General features: G+C 34.7%; 1 protein-coding gene across 1 annotated transcript; it reads right to left on the bottom strand.

The window, feature by feature from the left end:
- Positions 1–19,920: 19,920 nt before the first annotated feature.
- On the bottom strand, positions 19,921–22,092 carry LOC120070838 (uncharacterized protein At2g34160-like). The gene is made up of 5 exons (XM_039022725.2): positions 21,705–22,092; positions 21,499–21,547; positions 20,741–20,803; positions 20,594–20,658; positions 19,921–20,270 (listed from the first exon to the last, which is right to left on the bottom strand). Exons 1-5 carry the CDS (start codon positions 21,822–21,824, stop codon positions 20,175–20,177), a joined length of 393 nt encoding a protein of 130 aa, XP_038878653.1. The 5' UTR covers positions 21,825–22,092; the 3' UTR covers positions 19,921–20,174.

Below are 22,092 nucleotides of genomic sequence, written 5' to 3'. Positions count from 1 at the left end.
TGATCCTGACCATTCATGTATTAGACATGCTAGTGGGGATGCTCTATACATAAGAGTTTGTATAAGACCGGACCACGAAATATTTAGTCTCGTTATATAACGTCGTTCATGACAGAGACTTTCATTTCACTAGGATGAACATAGGTAACATGATCTTAATCCTGAGTGAGTTAGGAACTCCTACCTATGAGGGCGGCCCTTTGATTTGTATGGGTACGAGTGGCCAGATCGCTGACTCAAACCTACCACTTTGGGGGTTCGTCTGATTTGGGAGCTAGGAGCTCAATTATAAAAGACGAAATTCACTCCTTCCTCGATTCAGGGGTAAGTACATAAATTGCTCCCTTAAGGGTTGATTCCAGGACTTGAACAATGTGGCGTCACATCTTCTCTTGGCCCGAGAAGAATTTACTCATAGTAGAACTATGAAGTATTGTTCATTAGAGGAATCAGTGGTACTTAAGGAGTTAGATGTAATTCCAGGGGCAACAAGATAAATTGTTCCAGCTGTACTTACGAGCGATTTGTGAAAGGTCATCGTACTATTGATTGGTTATATCCAATGGACACAAAAATATATATGTAGCATTAAGAGTGCAACTGTCGATCTTTAGTGGAGTGTTCGGCAGTTAACAGATGGTGGATATCGTGATTAAAGAGTTTAGTCAATTATTCACGTACCGTTGGAGCTTCAAGCTACAAGTCTATAAGGTCCTCTTTGGTAGCTCAATGGATTCATGTTAAGAATCAGTTTTTGGATTAGTTTGAAGTGTTTAAATTAACAAGAGAAAATTTGATTATATATAATATAATTAAATTGCATCAATTATATGAGATATAATTGATTTAATCTATTCGATACATTAATTGGAGGAATTATTATTAAATGCTATAAAGGAGAAAAAGAACTATGGTTTATATATTCCATGAGATGTAATATTAAAACTATAGATTATGAATATATTATTTATTTGTAATTAAATCAATTATGGGATAATTGGTTTTGGTTTTTTCTCCCAATAACCAACTTAGTAGGAAGTTGTGATCAGTTATGGTAACTGATGGATAAAATGAAAATGGTTTTGGTTTTTTCACTATGCGATCATTAAGCGATTGATAATTGGACGCACAAAAGAAATAGCTATACGAGAGCTTGAGAGCATAAACGATCGTGCATAGAGTTTTCTATACAATAGACACCTATTACTAAATGATCAAGTACCTTGTCTATACAATAGACTACTGTTATCTCCCACTTACTCGATTGTCTATACGATCTGTCCATTTCTCCCTCCTCTACCAAATCCATACAGAGCCCACAACTCTTGGATTCTCACACCGAGAATACTAAGGTAGTCTTCTAGTGGTGTCTCCTTACTGTTCGAGGGTCAAGTGTTATTTATTCTTGTTCGAGGAGATTGTTGAGGCGTGACGTTCATGCTGGTGAACGATCATGTTGTTAGATCGAGGGAATGAGAAGAAAAGTTCTTCAAGGGTAAGTTCTCTTTATCCTTAGTATTTTCCTTTTGAAGCATGCTGTAATTTAGAGTTTATGCATAACTATTACTGTTTGATTGTAAATGTGTATGTTCTTTCACAATGGGGTTTAGAACGATCTCGCTTCCGCTCACTGGTCTCTTTGATAAGAGTTCCTTCATAGTTCACAGAAAAATTTGCATAACTCAACGAAAACTGTGGACATATCTTCTTTTAGGTATGCTCGAACACCAATTGGAAGAAGTCTCTGAAGCAAGACATGTGAGTCCTAATTTTTTAGCCCCCATAGCTTTCCATCTTTCTCACTCACACATCTTGATATATTTGATACAAACCCATCAGAAAATTTGACGGATTTCATCTACTTACAAAATGCAACCTTGTCACTACTAGTCAATGTGTATGCAGCGTGTGGCTTTACAACTTTATCCCTTACTTTTTGCTGGTGTAGTTCTTTTCGTATATTTAGATATTCTAAATCCAAACGAGCATTAATTGTATCCTTATTCTTTCCCTCAATATTTAACAATTTTTCTACCAAATTATCACAAATATTCCTTTCGATATGCATAACATCCAATTTATGTCTCAATAAAAGTTTTGACCAATTTGGATGTTGGAAAAATGTACTTTTTTTAATTCTAATTTAAACTACGTTTCCATTTTTTATCACGCTTCTTTGGATGTTTGCTAAGCATGAAAAAGTTTAACAAGTTCACCTATCGTAAGATATCTTCTTCATCCATGAAAACTAGAGAAGGTCTACTGTAACGACCCGACCCCCTAAGACTTAGGTAAGGCCGTTACTAACATAAATGCATGCAAAGAATATAAAACGACGCTCAGTTATTTGAAATAAATGCTAATTAAAACAAGAGAAGTTCAAAAAACATTTATTAAATGCAATTGTTAAAAACAATAATAGGGTACCTATAAATCATAAAGGTTAATAAATACATATGAAAAACAATTCTTAATAATAAGTTTCAAACATCAAAATTAAACATTAAGAGAAACATGAAAAGAACTCTAAATCTCATGATGCGGAAGCGTAAAAACTAGTCCCAGTGACACGATCACGAATTCCGCTGCGCCATCGCCGGTGCATCTCTACACTTACCTGAAACATCAACATAAGAAAGAATGAGTATGAAATACTCAGTAAGTAGCCCCACCACTGGGGTCAGGCTAGGCATCTATGTCCTCTAGATACCCGCATATGGCACATAAACACATGAAACAGACAAGAGACTGAGTCCTATCCTATTGTAGTTAAGTATGCCCACAAAATTGGTGGATCCCGAAGGAAACACAAAACTGGTGAATTCCGGAGGAAACACAAAACTGGAACCACAAAACTGGTGAATCTCAAAGGAAACACAAAACTAGTGAATCCCGAAGGAAACACAAACTGGTGAATCCCGAAGGAACCACAAAACTGGTGAATCCCGAAGGAAACAAAAAATTGGTGAATCCCGAAGGAAACATAAACTGGCGAATCCCGAAGGAAACACAAAACTGGCGAATCCCGAAGGAAACACAAAACTGGTGAATCCCGAAGGAAACACAAACTGGTGAATCCCGAGGGAAACACAAAACTGGTGAGCATCTAACTAATCAATGAGGATATTCACACAGTCTCAACGTTCCAAGAATCAACACCATACAATTCTAAAACATACATGAAATCCTTGGTACCATGGCTCCATCACATACACATAATCCTCAACAACATATTATACAACATTCATGTAGACCTTACATCAAAATTCTACAACATACAAGTACGCCTCAACACCAGCAGATCAGATGTCGACATAAGAAAACACATACCATCACATACTAACGATCAAGTGCTTAGGTGTGTATTTAAATAATTCAGTACTCGTGCCAGAACATACTTTGATTCAAGTTATACTATCAATCAACATGCTAACAATTTACCAAAACATACACTCACCATGCTAGCATACAACTAAAGCCTGGCCCGTGGGCATTCCAGTGGTAAGATTACTTATCTCAAATAAAGTCCAAAAGTTAAGTCAAGCGAACAAACTCCTTTCTAGCTTTCCACAACTTTTGAATGAGATCCTAAAACATGGACAAAAATCGCTCTTAACCTTTAACCCCAATTTTTAACATTAAATCATTCCCAAATTACCAGCACAACTTATCCAAAAGTGGTTTAACTAAGATCACCTCAAAGTTCTAACACCAAAATTTTGTTGGAATCAAACTCAAGTCGTTCGCGTCTAAATTCAAAACTTCTCCAAAACTTGAATCTAAAGCCCAAAGTGTAGTTTGTTCCAAATTGTCTTCAATCTCTTGAATAAATGCCTTAATCTAAGCAATTCAATAATAATGGTTAGAATCTCAAACAAATTCCAGTAACAACATTTTAATTCAATCCTTCCAAGGCTTAATATACTTAACAAAATGTTGCTTGGTCCAAAATTAGTTTCAAACTCAAATCCGTTTACGAACCCAACTTAATCCTGCGTAATGCCTGACAACACACTTCGACCTTAAAATTCCTTCAATGCTTGAATCTATGGCCCAAACATAATGGGTGTTAACAATTTTAGCAAAAACCAACTGAGTAACCAAAAGCTTCAAGAAAATTCTAAAAGACTCATATCTTACCCAAAACTTCACCACAAGCCAAAATCTGACAAACGGCGGTGAAGGGAGGCAGTGACCGACGGAGATCGGCGGCTGGGCTGGCGGCGTGCGAACGGTCAGTATCAGAACTAGACGGATTGAGCAGTTCTCGACGGAACGCAGCGGACGCCTTCGGATCTGGGCTCTCGGCGGAATGCAACGGACGAGGCATCTGCTCTGACCAGTCGGCGCGCTGAGGGGGCTTCGAATCCCCAACTACTCGTCGGCGTCGGGTTCGACGAAAAATTGAGCTGTCGTCGACGGCTAGGTTTTCTCAAGGGGGGGCGCGTGCGGTGAGGTTGAAGAAGAAGATTTTAAGTTTTGTTTATATAAAAAGAAAATTAATAATAAAACAAAAACTAAAAAGGAAATAAAATAAACTTTATTTTATTCCTTTCCTTATTCCACTTTATACTATTAAATTCATTTCCTTCTCAAAATGAAATTAATTCCTGTCATTAATTTCTAAATTGAATAAATTCAGTGCCAAAAATTAAATTCCGCAACTACATTTGACTTCCAAAATTCCAAAAATGCCCTCAATAATAAAAGAAAATACTGAAATTACAAAAAAAAATAAAAAAAAATATTTGGGGTGTTACATCTACGTTCCACTTTTCCATCATATTGTACGAAACTGTCGGTCATTTGGACGAAGTAGGTACTCCCGACGGTAATTTGGACAACCGTCGGGATAACTCTAATAAAAATCTCTTGAGTCTTTTTTACCATCGAACTTCTCCCAACAGTCTAGAAAACCCGAGTGAAGTAGGCACTTCCAACGCTCGTTTGACAATCGCCGAGAAAACTCAAATAAAAATTTCTTACTTTTTTTTTACAATTGAACCTCGCCTAACAGTGTAGGAAACCGTCGGGCTATGTAAGTACTCTCGACGGTCATTTGGATAACCGTTGGGATAACTCTAATAAAAAGTTATCGAATCTTTTTTACAATTGAACATGGCCCAATGGTGAAGAAAACTGTCGGGCATAGTAGGCACTCCCGACGGTGGTCCAAAAACCGTCCCGACCCTAATCAGATGCTTGTCGGGAGATGATTCTATCCCGACGTCGCAATAATACCATCGGGAAAAGTTTGTTATCCTGACGTTTTTCCTTCGTCGAAAAATACGAAAATTCTTGTAGTGTTCTCTTCTCAACTCTAGAAGTTGTGATTTATCAATACACTGTGTAAAAAGGTATGTATTTTGTATTGAACAGTTCCACTATTTCTTTTATGCTAGAATTCATTAGCTTGTTTCTTTTCAAATCCTTGCTTGTTTATTGTTTATTTTTTCTAATATCTAATTACTCTAGTGATTATTTGATCCAACTAATAATTAAATACCCACCAAAAAAATGTTTTGTATACTAATCGTCAAAAAATAGTTTAAAAAGATATTTAAAAAAAGAAAAAAAAAAGAAAGAAATTCAAATTTTTAGTGAAGAGATCCAGTCGGGCTTCACATCGCAGTTACTAGGGTCACACCAAGTCACATGTATTTGTGGCTAGGATTGGGGCGTGTATGCGTTAATCAAGTCGGGTATCCACCAGGTCAATCTGTGTTGTTGAGCGGAGAAGGTAGAGGGGCCTAGTGATAACTTGGTTGGGTCCCAATTGGGTGAAAGGAATTGGGATTAGGCCACGTATGCTACCTAACCGGATCTCAACGGGTCAATGAGTGGAGTTTGGCCTGGTCGGGTAAAGACCGGGTGAAAGAAGTTGGAACCAGATGTCGAGGAGGTCGGGTGTCCAACAGGTGAGTTTAGATAGGTGTTGGCCTGGCTAGGAGGTAGAGGGGACTTGTTGATAACCTAGCCGGGCCGGGGGAGCAAGAACATTAAAATTTGAGCATTTTGGGAAAATATTATAAATTTGATTTTTGTATGTATATATTATTAATTCAATCTTCATTTTTGTAAAGTTGTAGGAAAGAGTAACCAGAACTCTTAAAATTTTTATCTAGTTAGGAATAAAACAAGTTTTAAATTTCATTTATAAACAATAAGAGATAATTTTTAATAAATTCAAGCTACCTATATTCTAACTCTTAGAATTCTAAATTTTTCACATTATTGTGAATAATAATTAATTAAATAATGATCCATCCCTTATTACTTTAAAGTTAACTCTTAAAAATTCTAAATAGATTAATTATTCACGTGAGTATGAAAAGTTTGATTAAAAATTTGAAATTTCAATATTAATATAACTAAATATAAATTCATGAATTTTATAATTTTTTTTAGAAATAAATCAAGAAAACTTTGAATATGAAAGTTTTTCGTATTCTACCTTTTCATATTATCTTCTCCTGAATTATAATTAATAATGGAATTCTAAAAAATAATAGTGTAATTATAAGTCACCCACTCAACCTTTTATTAATAAAGAAACTCAAATAAACTTTGGTACGTACATCTTTTACAACTTCAATATATCAACATTTTGAGATGTTGATACACTAAATAAACTTGTAAAATAAAAAAGAAAAAATGTAGTAAGTATCGGTGAAAAATACAATAAAACTTATTTTTATAGTGATGGGAGTTAGAGAGTTACAAAAGGTTTTGCTAAAACTATTATAATTTCATCTTAAGATTAGATTAAAGGAAAAAAAAATCTTTAGGTATGACAATATTGATAACTAATAATTAATTATTTATGTACTATTTATAAGTGATCTTTAATGATATATTTTGCAAAGGAAAAAACATGCCCAATTTTTTTTCCCAACATCTGATTTTTAATATATTATATATTACAAATAGATTATAGATTATAGATTTAAAAGAATAGTGACTCTTTCTTACACACTAGCACAAAACGTATATGCAGTTTCTCACACACAAACACAAAAAGCTTCGGCTTTGTATATAGATAATACTAATTGGTTGATGAGAGAGAATGAATCAAAAAGTTAAAAAGGTCCAAAAATCAAGCTGAAACCAATATATGAAAAATGTCCATACCAGTTGGTGGAGTGCAGTTGGTCCAAGATGTTCATGGTCACGATAAAATTAAAAAAAAATTAAAAAAAATAGATTTTATCAAACCTTTATTTTTAGGGGCATTTGGATTGAGAGAATTGGGATATGAATAAGGTTGGGAATAGATAAATAATAAATATCCCCTTATTTGGTATAAGTTTTGTAACTTTGGCATAGGAATAAGCTATTCATGCATCTATTATACCCATGAATGATTCTCATCCAAAAAGTTGGATTTTCTTCATTCACACTCTCTCTTCTCTTATAATACATTTGTAACATCCTGAATTTCAGGAACATTTAAGTTAGTTATCTAAAATTATTGAATTTTAATTTCCCTCTTATTTTTGGAAATTGGGATTAAATTGAAACAATTGAAAAACTTTTATTGATTAAATTGAATTTAATTGATTAGATATTCGAACTAATTACCTTGAAAATATTGAATTTTGTCTCCTTTTGATTTTGGATTTTAGAGCCAACTTAAAACAATGAAGGAGATAATTAATTTTACGTGGTTTTAAATTGATTTAAATATTGAAAGAATTTAATTTGTATCAAATTGATGGATTTTATGGCATTTAATTTTGGTTTTTGAAGCCTAAATTAAGGTAATTTGAGAATTTAATTGATTTATTAATTTAATAGAATCTTTGAAAATTTTGGAGATATTATGATAAAATATCTTATTTATCTTTTTAAAATTTAAAAAAAATGAAAGAATTGGGATTTTTCGAAATTAAAGGAGAGTGAAATGAGGCAGAAAATTAGGGAGAAAACAATTCGGTTTTTCAGCGACATCTTCCACAAAATTGTTGATTTACGGAGTCTAAATCATTGGATCGTGCTGAAATTTGGTGTTTAGGACATATAGGGTTTCATTTTGAATGGTTGGATCGTTGTCTGAAGCTCTGGTTTATCCGTAATTGTTGCAGAGTAGAATCTGTAAAACTGGAAATTCTCCTTCTCTCTCACTCTCGTAAACCCTCCTCATGTAAGACCCTCACTACCAACCGCTAGCCTAAATAATTTGTGTCGTCCGATAGCAACACCCGTCGCCTATCTATGGTTGCCACCACCACGCTCGCCATTGTCATCAGAATTGATATCTTGGGTAAGTTATTTGGTATTTTATGGGTTCTTGGAAGATCTTGAATACTCATCAAATTTTGGTTTAAGTTTTTGCTCACCTATATTGTTTTGATGTTGAAATTGGATTTTACAGCCAGTCAAGGTGCTTTTCGATCAGATTAAAATTGTTAGGCGTCCTTTTTTTTAAAAAGTTTGGAGTCTTCGTTGAGAATTTTTAGATAGCCACTAAGTGTTGACTTAACTTTTGTTTTAATTGTGATTTTTGGAGGTTGGATTAAAAGTTCTAAAGCTATTGTCCATTAAAGTTAAAGGTTGATTTTGGTGATATAGTTATTGGATTGTGTTGATTTTGAAGCTTCGAAATGGTTTTAGGATCAAACCATGTGTTGGGTAAGTTGTTTGGAGACATTCAAGTTAAGTTATGATTGGAATTGTGTCCTAAATAATGGAATTAATTTTTTATTTTTGGTATAGGGTTTGAATCAAGAATCAAAGGATTTTGAAGTGTTATTCACCAAATTTGAGATCAATTTCAAGACAATTTTGGTAAGTAATTGGACCTTGGGACTGTAAATATTTGGGCTTAATGGATGATGTAAATTGGGTGATTGGGAATTTTGACCTTATTTTGGAAATCCTAATTTTTTGTTTATCACCTAGGACTTGGTTCGTGACCTCTTGGGCAATTAAAAGTTAAGGTTGTTTGAGCTCGTATTGACTAAAACTTGAGGTAAGTGTCCTTCTACTGGTTTGCCTTCGAATCAGTTGTCCCTACCATGTGGACGACTTATTTAATATTACTTGAACTCTTTACTTAAGAATACATGGACTGGTTACTTAAGATTACATGGACTATTTCTTGAGACTGCTAAGACGGATTTAACTGATTATTCTAGACTGTTGGGACTAATAATTTATGATTGATTGAACTGCATGACTTAATGCCATTGACTGATTGGATTTGACTATTTTATCTATGAAGATTGTACCATTGACTGAGGATATATATGAAATTTTATCCCTAAGTTAAACGATTGTAAAATATAACATAGGAGTTATATGAAAACTGATGCATGGTAAGTTATAGGGTTCCTATTAGTTTTTCTTATTTGAGCAGGTGTACACACTACGACTAATTCATGTTTCTTCAGGTTCATGTCTATGACTGATTTATGGGCCTTCGGGTTACATACTATGACTGATTCATGTTCCTTCAGGTTCATGTCTATGACTGATTCATGTTCCTTCAGGTTACACACTACGACTGATTCATGTTCCTTCAGGTTCATGTCTATGACTGATTCATGTTCCTTCAGGTTCATGTCTATGACTGATTTCTGGGCCTTCGGGTTACACACTACGACTGATTCATGTTCTTTTGGGTTCATGTCTATAACTGATTCATGTTCCTTCGGGTTCATGTCTATGACTAATTTGTAGACCTTCGGGTTACACACCACGACTGATTCATGTTCCTTCGGGTTCATGTCTATGGCTGATTTGTGGACCTTCGGGTTACACACTATGACTGATTCATGTTCCTTGGGGTTCATGTCTATGACTAATGCATGTTCCTTCGAGTTCATGTCTATGATTGGTGGACCTTCGGGTTACACACTATGACTGATGTGTGCTCCTTTGGGATCACTACAACTAATATGATAGGCATACACTGATGCCTAGATAAACTAGCTAATAGGTAACCTAGAGGGCCTAGTAACGGTCACTTATTGGGTATTGTTATACTCATCCTTTCTTCCTTTATGTTTTTCAGGGAATGACAGGAATAGGTTGGCGAATGATAGACGGGACTCGTGACAGAGCCATATGGGACAAGAGAAATCGCTTCCGCCCACTCTATATTTTTGTCATTTGAATGTTTTGAAACTAGAATTTAATGTGAATTTTAATATTTTGAATGTTTTCTTTATGAATTTTTAAGAGACCTCGAATAAAAGTTTTATTTATTTATCATTTATTTGTTTTCTAGTTTATTTTGGAAAAACTATCCTTATTGTTTTAATGAATTTTTATGGTCAAAATATCTGGGTTTTAAATGTGTATTTAGTTATAACGGGCCTTGTCAGAGTACTCGAAAGGTCGGGTCATTACAACATTTATTTATTCTTTTATTTTATATATTATTAAAATAAATGGTATCACAGCCTTCAAGCTCAACTTTTCATCAAATTTTCTCTCTATAGTTGTCTCTCTCTACAGCCTTGGGGGAAATGAAGCATGAAAGTTAAGATTTTCTTCAAAGGTATGGCTTTTAGTCATGATCTTAAACTAACATTCTAAGAAATTTGAATTTGAAGTCTCTCTTATCCTTGAAAGGCTAAAGGATATATCATATTTAGTGATTAATTTGTATTCTATCCGAAAGAAGTCGTGGTTAACCTTGATAGCGGAATACAAATTATCACAAAATTTGATGGATATGTTTAAGCCTTACAAAGATTAAAGATCGATCGATTGAAGATTCTAATTTGTTTCAATACTAGCTTAATATCATTACTTTCATCACACCTTTAAAGAAAGTTTTGACAGATTGGTTCAAAATCCCAAGGTTCACTCTCTCTCTCCCTATGCTTTCTTAATTACTCTCTAAGATTTCTCACCCCCAAACGATCATCGATAACACTGCCTCTTCCTCATAAACCAAAGAACCACAAAATATTGATGATCTTCTAAGTATCATTCAAAAATACAATTCAGTCGAAGCAAAAATTGCTAAGGTTGAAGATCGTCTCAAAAATTGGACCATTCCTAAGTTGGATCCAAAATTGATCTATAAGATCAACAACTTCAATTTCTCTCAAACTGACGACCGAGAAAAATCTCGCAATGAAGGATGAGTTTACTGAAATCAACCTTCTTCCATGAGAATCTATAAAGGAAGCCATAGATAGATTCAAATATTTACACATCAGATGTATTCAAGTGGCCCTTAAACCTCTATTCAGAGAAGGATTAGACGTTCCAGTCTATCTTGCCCTCAGAGATAAGAGGCATCTTCGATTCTCACACTCTATTCTAGGAATCGTTCAATCAACCTTGAAAGAGGACCAGTTTACTTCACGTGCAAATCGGGATTTATTGTTTCCCTTCAAGAACCAAATCTCTGAGATGCCCTCAACCTTAATGTTCATTCTCAAGGCCTCGAATTAAAAGACGGATCCCTCCCGTTTTTCGCCTGTTATCGTGTATATTTCAAGTTAATGCATACAAATGTATTGTCGAGTGCTTTAGGAATATCTCCTAAAGGAAGCACCATGCTTAGGGAAGTCAATATTAAGAAATCCTCTATTACTGTCCCAAAGCTTCTACAATGGAATTAACTCACAAAGAATTCAGTTTGGAGAATTTTAGGAACGAATACTCTTATTACAAAACAAAGTGAGGATGCTACGATCATAAAACATCATAACGGAGATGCTGAAGTTCAGTTCTATTCAGACCCAAGATATCCCAGGATTCAAGAAATTATGAGTAGTAGGCCAAGCATTTCTTCCGAAACGTGGCTAACTAGTCACACTTCCAGATCTAGGTCGATGAGAACGTTCGTAGATTTTGAGAGATCGATTCTAGACATTCAGTATAAAAGCAATGAAGGTTCTTTATCCCCTACTCAATTCGACATGGAAAGGAGATCAAAACCAATTTACAATCAAATTAATGTACTATCGAATTATGAGACTCCTGAGCAAAGATATGAGCGAAATTACAGTCAATATATAAATCTCTATATATCTCAACCAAAGGAGACTAGAGGAGCTTTCATTCTGAAAGGAGATTTCTTCAAAAGAATGAAAGAAAGAGTTGAAGCGACAGAACGTCATTGTCTCACTCTCAAACAAAGCCACACTTGGAATACGACCAGTGGAAAAGAGATAGTTGTAGACTATCCACCTGAGGAAGAATTCTATTTTTCTCACCCGGTAGTCTCAGCCATCAAGATGGTATCCTCTCCATACAAAACCATCGATGAATAGAAAGTTTCGAAAGTTGAAGTACGAGAAATAAAAAATATCTCGCATCAACTGAATTACTCAAATAACATTCTAACAACCCTCTCTCAGACAGTTGAGAAAATAAAGGATCAAAAAGTTGCCCCAAGTTCAAGCCTTAAGGGCATACCAAAGATTGATCCAAACCGACCAATCTTCCAACCAAATACCTTTCCCATTGGAGACCTGAAAGGCAATCCAGAAGAACTTTTAGCTGAGATCAATAAGAAATTATCAGTATTCAAAATTGACCAAGGAGAAGCAGACTCTTCAAAGAAGACCTAAGTCTCCAAAGTTGTTAATATGATAAAAGAGTCCAAAGGGACTTCTGCATCTTATACAAAAATCCTTCATGTTGTCTCTTATAGCACAGAAATGAAGAATCATTATGCAAAATCCTCTCCTTCAGATCTAGGATGGGATGATTTTCGTCCAGATCAAAAGACTTATGATGGAACCTCTATTATAAGCTGGAACATTTACGGATGTTCCGATCAGCAAATGATGAATATTTTCTAAGAAATTCTTCTAGCTGCTACCGCCTATAGCACTAGAAAAACTGTTCTAAGCACCGCTCACATTCTGGTTTCAGGATTTACAAGAAATCTGAGTAGCTGGTGGCACAATCAACTTTCTGAACAAGAAAGGCAGACTATCCTAACTACCACAAAGACAGTTAGGTAAAGCAAGAAGGAAACCCAGAAGCAGGAATTGTCCCAATAGAGATAATGCAAAATGAAACATATATGGTTAACTCATTAGTATACACTGCAATGAAACACTTTGTAGGACGAATAGTCATATACAGTAATCAAGCTACTGAAGCACTTCTCAAGATGCATTTAGAAAGATGAGTGATTTCAAATGGTACAAGGATGTTTTTATGGCGCGTCTTTATAATCTTACATCCTGTGGAGACGAAATCTGGAAACAAAAATTCGTAGAAGGACTACCTCTTTATATTGCCGAAAAATTTTATCAGAAGATGTCTGAAATCTTCGAAGGAAATCAAATCAACTGGAACTATCTCACCTACGAAGACATTACCAGTAACATTCAAGCACTATGCTTAAGTCTTTGTAAAGACAACAAGCATAATCAAAGAATCATCAAAGATGCAAATTATCGAAAGGAATTAGGGAATTTCTGCAAACAATACGGCGTTGAACAAGATCTACCGCCTTGAAAAAAAAATAAAAATCCTCTAAGAAATCCTACAGCAAAGGACGACGAACGAAAGACGAAGAAAAACCCCGAAGAGGAAATACTACAACAGAAATAAGAAGTATTCCAAAAGAAAGGAACCACTTGTTTCCGATGCAACAAACAGGGTCACTATGCTAATAAATGCCCCTTGGTAAGAAAAATCAACAAGCTAGAGATTGACAATGACCTAAAACAATCTCTTCTCTTTGGAGACTTCTCCTCTGAAGGATATTCTTCCGATTCCTCTCAATTTTCAGAAGAAGTTATCCATTGTACAGGATGTATGAATGTTTTAACAAGAGACCAGGAACACCTACTTGATCTAATAGAAGAGCTTCCTAATGAAATATCTCGAAAAACGGTCCTCCTAAAACTTCGAGAGTCTCTAGAAGGCCAAAATACAAAGCCTCAAGTCTTGGATCCAATTCAATATTCCTTTCAGGAAATACTCAATTGGGTCAATAATGAGTCATTCCAAGAACCCATAAAGGCTTCTGACCTCCACATGGAAGTCAAGAAACTCAAAAGGGAAGTCGCCATCAATAAGCAACGACTGTCGATTTTGGAAAATGCATTCAGTGATTTCCAACAACAATCTGAAAAAGCAATTACCCCAGGAGAAACTTCAGGAGTCCAAAAAGATGATATAGAGGGAATCGACTATATCAGTAAAATCTTCCATAAAAAATGGTTATCTAAGGTCACATTAAGGTCCAGGATTTAAACTTTGAAGCAGTTGCCTTACTAGATTCTGGAACAGACCAAAACGTCATCCAAGAAGGATTAATACCCTCATGGTATTTTGAAAAAACAATGGAAGTTCTGAGAGGAACCAACAACCAGAGACTTCACATTAATTATAAGTTGCCAAAAGCGCATATTTGCAAAGGAGATGTATGTTTCGTTAACATATTTCTTTTAGTCAAAGACCTATCGGAGGAAGTTATTCTGGGCACACCCTTCCTTACTAAATTATATCCTTTTCATGTTTCTGAGAAAGGATTGTCATCTCAGAAATTTAGAAAAATAATGACTTTTGAGTTCTATCATCCAATAACTCCTAAGTACATTGCAAATATTGAAGAAGAAATCCAACAGTTTATCAATAGGATTTCTAAGAAAGAGAAGCAAATTGAGTTCCTTCAAGATGACATTCAGAATAAGAAGGTTGCTGACCAAATTGCTAAGGCTTCGGTCCAAAAGAAAATCCAGCATCTGCTAAAGAAAATGGAAGTTGAAATATGTTTGGACATCTCAAGTGCCTTTTGGGCCCGCAAAAGGCATATTGTTGAGCTCCCTTATGTCGATGGATTTGATGAAGCCCAAATTCCCACTAAGGCCAGGCCCATTCAAATGTCAAAATACCTATTCAAAATCTGCAAGGCAGAAATTGATGAGCTCCTTTGAAAAAGGCTTATTAGCCTATCAAAAAGCCCATGGTCCTATGCGGCCTTTTACGTCAATAATCAAGCCGAGAAGGAACGAGGAGTTCCGAGATTGGTAATCAACTATAAACCCCTTAACAAGGCTCTCAAATGGATTAGGTATACCATTCCTAATCGACAAGAGTTATTAAAAAGAATAACCTCAACCAAGATTTTCTCAAAGTTTGATATGAAATCTGGATTTTGGGAAATCCAAGTATCTGCAAAGGACAGATATAAAACTGCCTTCAACGTCCCCTTCGGATAATACCAATGGAAAGTCATGCCATTTGGATTAAAAAATGCTCCTTCAAAATTTCAAAATGTCATGAATGACATATTCAACAAATATCAAGATTTCACTATTGTCTATATAGATGATGTCTTGGTATTCTCAAACACAATTGAACAACACTTTAAGCACTTGCAAATGTTCTTCAACATTATTAAGACAAATAGTCTTGTGGTATCTTTACCAAAGGTTAAATTGTTTCAAACAAAAATTAGATTTCTTGGTTATGACATTAATCAAGGAATAATCAAACCAATCCAACGATCGCTAGATTTCGTGGATAAGTTTCCAAACACTATTCAAGAAAAGACACAGCTCCAGTGCTTTCTTGGATGTGTAAATTATATTGGAGACTTTATCAAAGACCTCCGTACCATCTGTCTCCCCCTTTATGACAGATTAAAAAAGAACCCAAAATCATGGACGAACGAGCATACTCGAGCAGTTCAATTAATAAAAGCTTTAGCAAAAGGCATCACATGCTTATCGTTAATGGACTAAAAAGCTTATCCAATTGTGGAAACCGATGCATCTGACATTGGTTACAGCGACATTCTCAAGCAAGGAATTAATGGAAGAGAAACAGCATTCCGTTATTATTCTAGAGTCTGGAATGATGCTCAAAAGAACTATTCCACAGTAAAAAAAGAGATTCTCGCAATAGTAAATTGCATTCAAAAGTTCCAAGGAGATCTTATCAACAAAGATTTTCTGGTGCAAACAGATTCAAAGGCCAGTAAATACATCTTTGAAAAGAATGTGAAGAATCTAGTTTCAAAGAAAATCTTTGCAAGATGGCAGGCAATCTTATCCTGCTTTGATTTCAAAATTGAGCCTATATAAGACACAGAAAACTCTCTTGCGGATTATCTAAGTAGAAAACACCTCTCAAGGGAACAACCTCCTAAAAAATATCTCCCTCATAAAATCCTAAAAGCTCATGGAACCTCCCGGCCATCCTCGACCACCAAGACGGCCTCCATTGTCGCAGAGCGTTCAGGCTAGCCCTTCCAAACAGCCCATCTCTCAATCTTCTACACCATCTCCCATGAGTGTAAACAATTATGCCAAGGACACCGACTTTGAAATCATGTCTAAAAGGCGTCTAGGCAGTGCCCAAAAGGCACTTTCAATATAGTCAGGATCCTTAAGCCTGCCTCCTCAACCCTCAACAACACTGTTACGTCCTTCGGGAGTAAACAGCTCAAATAAGAAACCCATAAGGCCATCTTCAAATTTAATTCTCAAAAACCCATCAATATTTTCCCAAGTGGTAAAACCAAAGGTTTTCCAACCAAGGCCACCAATTTCAGGATATTTCACTAAAACAACAATGGTCGATCTAATGATCGAGCCAGAGTTTGACGGACCATCCATTCAAGAAGTCTGTTCTCAAGTATTCCCTCCCGAATTCAACTATCTTCCCGAAGATGTATAAAAAAACAAGAACTTTCTACGAATTCATCTTTGTAGACACCAAATCCATAGAAATTACTCATGTTCCGAATCGTTCCAATCCTTCAAAAATCGTATACTCAAATTTGAGAATATTCAAAGTACTAACTCCATCCTACTGGAATCAAGGGATGTTTGTAGCAAAGAAATTCTCAAAACCCTTCAAATCTCAAACATATACATACCATGATTACATGCGAGCATGGTATAATATTTTCTGGTTTCAAGCATACAACCATTCTTGGTTTGTGACATTTTGTAAACAAGCTTATAAAATGCATTTTCCAAATTGGTTTCAATCATGGTGGAACTATTTTAGACTATCAGAAGAAATCTTCCCAGTAGAAGTCCAAAAGTCTTACACCTTTTTCAAAATAACATCTATGCATCTCCTCTTTCAAAGAGGTTTAGATTTGCGTTATATTTTACAATTCTATGGATCTTTTGTTGGAATTTCCAACTAGGACCATATGGAAATTTTAAAGCATTAAGGATCAAGTGGTGGGAAAAGTTTGACTACTCTCACCTAGAAGCGTCAAAGCTAAAACATTGGTTCAAAGCCAATGCTCATCTACAAGATCTATCTCGTCAAGAAGATAAACAATTTACTTTGACAAAAAAGACCAATCATGCTGGAGTAGAATCACATGCTGATTTTACTTCAGTTCTCAATACAGTCGTCAAGTAGTTATCAGACCATGACGAAACTCAAGAAGATGCAAACTCTTCTGCATCAGTAAATAATGAAGTCGAATATGATGAAGATGATTATGATCCTTTCGCCGATTACGACATAATGACCCATTTTTAGACTCACAGCCAAATTAGTCTAAGAAATAGTGACTCAAATGTTTATTTAAATTTAAAATTATGTAAATTATTTAAATTGTAATCATGGATTAAACACCCACTGGCTACCGCGGTTAGCTGAAGATTGGAAAACTCATCAGATCACTGTGAGAGAAATGACTATATATCCCATTAACTCATAAGATTACATTGCCATTAACTCATAAGATTACATTGGGCAATCAAAGTAGACGAGGTAGCTGAAGGAGTAAGACCCTAGATCGTAGTCTCAAAAGAGTTGATACGGTAGATACATTCAATAGTCATTCCAATCAAGGCCATTCAAGAGAAACTGGATGACATCATCAATAGCTATCAATTGAAGATCTTATCAAGCGTGCTTGAAGAAAAGATAATGCAGACATATCTCATCTATCTACCTTTATTGCTTTATGTTTTATTGTTTTATTATTTCTCATTATGATGAGATAAGGTCAAGTGGGGGTCCCAGAATTGCTTGTAGGCGAAGGCCTAATAACAATTCTATAAGTAGCACTCGATCTCGACCCTAAATGGTATCAGAATAGGCCTAATAACAATTCTATAAGTGTCTAAAACTTTTATATTTATTATATATCAATCAACTAAACTTTAAAAGAAAAAAAATTAAATATAGAAAAACAATCCTCATCTTTTTTATTATAAATATTTAAATAAAAATTTAATATAAACACATGTTTTGATCTAATTGGATTTGTAAACAATTAAAAGAGAATAGGAAGTGTTTAACTTGGTTTTGAAACAATCAGTGGGCATAAAATCTTGAAAGTTAAAGCATGCAAGTAAATATTTAGAATGTAAAAAAGATATATAAAATAATTGTGAGAAAAAACATTTGGAAATTATATAAAAATTGGAGGAGATAATATACCTTTCAAAAAAAAAAGTAATAAATAACTATTGTTATTGCACACGGATTAAAATACCCAAATTGTAAGTAAATTTGGAGATAGAAAAACAAAAGGAAAAAGGGAAAGAAGTTTCTGCACACATTGGTACTTTTACATATATTATAGATTATAGATAGGCTATAGAAATATATCACTCTTTTTATTTACATTATATAATAAATACTTTCAACCATATTTGTTTTTATTTTTTAGAAAGATATTCCAATCTAAATTTAAATTAATATTTATTTGATAAAAAAATCTTAAATTTATCTATATTATTTCCTTGAAAAAAATAACATATTAAAATAATATAAAATTATTAATTTAAAAATAAAATAAAATTAATAAAAATAGATAAGCTATATAAGCTTAAATTACATTAAATTAATGAATGTGTAAGCCATTTTCGAGTAGAATTATAACAAAAGTAATAAAATTATCCAAATATTTCTAAATATCTGCAAAATTATTCCTACAAAACAAAATAATTGAACATCTGTAATATAAAGATGTTGAACATCTGTCGAATATCTATGATTCCAAATATCTAAAGATTCTCGTTATCTACTCACCCAAAAAAAAAAAGGCCACTTAAGAGCTGAAAAGTTACTCTTTTTGAGTGATTCTCTGTAAAACGAAATAACAATCTTTGGCTCAAATTCTTTTAGCTTTGTTGATGGAAGAAAGCCAATTCCTAGGCACTAGTTCTTAACTGTCATCAGCTATAACCTTACCCTCATATCATACAGAGGCCTGTTCAAAACCCAAGTGGAGTGATACCACATGCTGCAGCAACCTAAACTACCATACTTTGTGAACATTACAGATTGCTAACAAGAAAGTTTTCAAATGGGAGGAAGGTTGGAAATGTTACAAACATTTGATTTCATGGTCTTGGGAGCAAACTTGAATGGGAAGAGATCTCGGTGCTGGCCAAGCTACTTTAAGCTTGTCCCATGCTTTATGAAGATAGTATCAAAGAGAATAATGAGATCCAGAAACAAAGAGGCTTCAATTGTACCAATACAGCAAATTTGCTACTTTGATGAAGAGAGTACAAGAGAAGTATTTCCCCACTGCATCAGCTGCTCCCAAGAACGCAGACCGGAAGATCTCGATTGTCCTGGATTGGACAAGTACGTAGAGATCTTCATGGGACTGGGGAAGGAGTTTCAATCAATCTTTTCTAGGAATCCTATGCGAGTATAGATAGGAGTACTATGCTATGACAAAACATGTTTCTCAAAAGCATTCTCTTGAGACCTTACATGTCTAAATAAAACTCTAGAGATCTTCATGGGACTGGGGAGGGAGTTTCAAGCAATCTTTTCTAGGAATTCTATGCGAGTATAGATAGGAGTACTATGCTATGACAAAACATGTTTCTCAAAAGCATTCTCTTGAGACCTTAAATGTCTAAATAAAACTCATGAGGTCCTAAGTGGTTATTAGATTGTGGGGAACTAGGTCCAATACATGTAAAAATACTATACTTCAATGTAGTTTTAATTTCAGAAACAGATGACCCATCAAATGCATATTTACCAAGATTGACGCATGAAATCAAATACTATAAACTTAATTTTGAAGGGTAACTCAGATTATGTTTCCACTCTCTTAAACAAAGATGTCCCATGGTAACTAAAAAAGGGCAAGCCAATGGCAACTAAAAAGCCTACATCAGTAAATTAACCGCTTGTTTACTAACGTAATTAAGAACAGAGAGACCCAGATACAAGGAAAGAACCAGCTTCATCCACAAGGAGGATAAGAAGAGAAAAGAAAAGATGAAAAAAGAAGCTTTTCAACTCTGCTCTTCACCATCTTCGTTTTCCCTTTCCTCTGCAGCAGCAGCCATCAGTTCATCAAAGTTCTCAGTTTTCCCCAGCACAATCTCAATCTGGAAGGTGGAAATCAGTCATGGAAACTCAAAATGAAAACACAGAGAAATCTTGCATAGTTTCAGTTATTCATTGGCATGCTCAGTGAATAAAGGGCTATTGCCGAGAATTCACTTTCTAGGGTCCAAATATGAGAGTCAATAAATGTGATACATTGGATTGGAAGTTTCAAGATTATACTTTTATATGCCAATATACACGAGAGATATTTTTTACAACAAAGAAATTGTTTCTTAATAAAATAAAACTACACAAAAGAGGCAACTTCCAATTTTTCATCCACTATGAAGAAACAAAACAAGAAAGCAGTATGACATATTACCTTAGCCTTTTGAACTGGTCTCCCCCGAGAATCATCCTTGATATCAACAGTAGAAGTCATAATCTCTATAGAATATAAGAAATTTTGTGAGCGTTTAGAGTTAGCCCCAGTGGCATATTCTTAGAAAGGAAGGAAGAGGATACTTACTCTTTTCTAAAGCCAGTCCGTTGTTTTTCAGAATTTCTGCAACAGTAACAACAGTTGCAATGGCTGCAAAGGCATACATAGAAGTTTTAACATATTAATAACCCAAATCAACACAGCAAAAAGATCAATTAACAGCAATGAAATGCAAATAGAAAAATGTTCAATTAGTCGCATAAAAAACATTGAGAGGTTGACTTTCCACCTGAGAGTGTGAAAAGACGTTGCATTTAAGCAGATTATTCATGTGTCTCAGCAGAAAACTTGAATAAACATAGAGGGCCATGAAGTATGTGACAGGAATAAATTCACTAACCCAGGCTCTTAAACTGAATATTCTTACAAGCATTCTTAAGTTAAGAGTAGCCAATTCTTTTTGTCAAATATCGCAGTTGACATCACAAAAGAATTTGAATATGTTGGTTTTAAAAGTTGATGGAGCGAAATAATAAATTCTATTCTATTACTCATTAATCAAAAGTAAATAAATGCATAACAAATACATTAATGAATCACATCCAAACACGAGGGAGAAATTAAAGAATGTGGGAAGGGCACCGGAAACGAAACAAAATTCAAGTCTACCCCGTCCTGTAATGCATAAATTATAATCCAATTCCAACCAATAGAACAAACTAAACAGCCACAGCAGTCCCAACTAACGATACTAAACAAAAGAATAAACACTAGGAAGCAAATCCACACTTCTCAAAAATGGAAAGAGCTTCATATTAGGCGCAAAAACAGTGAAGAAAACCTACCCATTCCAAGCGCAGAAAGCTCGACCTCATTGTACTGCTGCATATACCTCTACATAAATTGGGGAAAAAAATAGAAAATCGGTAACCAGAGGGTTAGGAAAAGAAGATAAAACCCTAAAACGATGAAAGTGTTAAGAATCTAAATGGAAATTAGAAAACCCACAAGAGGGGAAACAAAATGGAAAACGAGAGAGAGAAAAAGGAACCTTGGCGAGATTAACATAGAAGAATAAGGGCTTCTTGGTGTTGGAGACTTGAATTCGATTCTTCTTTTGTGAATCAGCTGTCAATGTGATAGAGTTGACACCCTCAGTTATCTCTTCCATTGAGCTTACTGAAACCTAAAACCCTAACCCTAACCCTAACACTCACTCTCTGGAAGTGCGACTTCGAGAATGGGGGGTGCAAGTGAAGAAAAGGGTTCAATTTTGGTAAAGCTAAGCTATTTGTGTACGGACGGCATCAAACCCAAAACCAAATGCTTTTATATTATTATTATTTTATTTTTTAAAAAAATATTATTATTATTTTAGTTTCCAAATTCATATCTTTTAGACTATTTTTTAAATTTCATATCTATTAGACTTCATTCTT

This window comes from Benincasa hispida, chromosome 2 (genome assembly GCF_027475165.1).
Source record: "Benincasa hispida cultivar pf3 chromosome 2, pf3_genome.v1.1, whole genome shotgun sequence".
Lineage (NCBI taxonomy): Eukaryota > Viridiplantae > Streptophyta > Magnoliopsida > Cucurbitales > Cucurbitaceae > Benincasa > Benincasa hispida.
The sequence above is the reverse complement of the archived record's forward strand: the minus strand, read 5'-3'. Positions and strand labels throughout refer to the sequence as shown.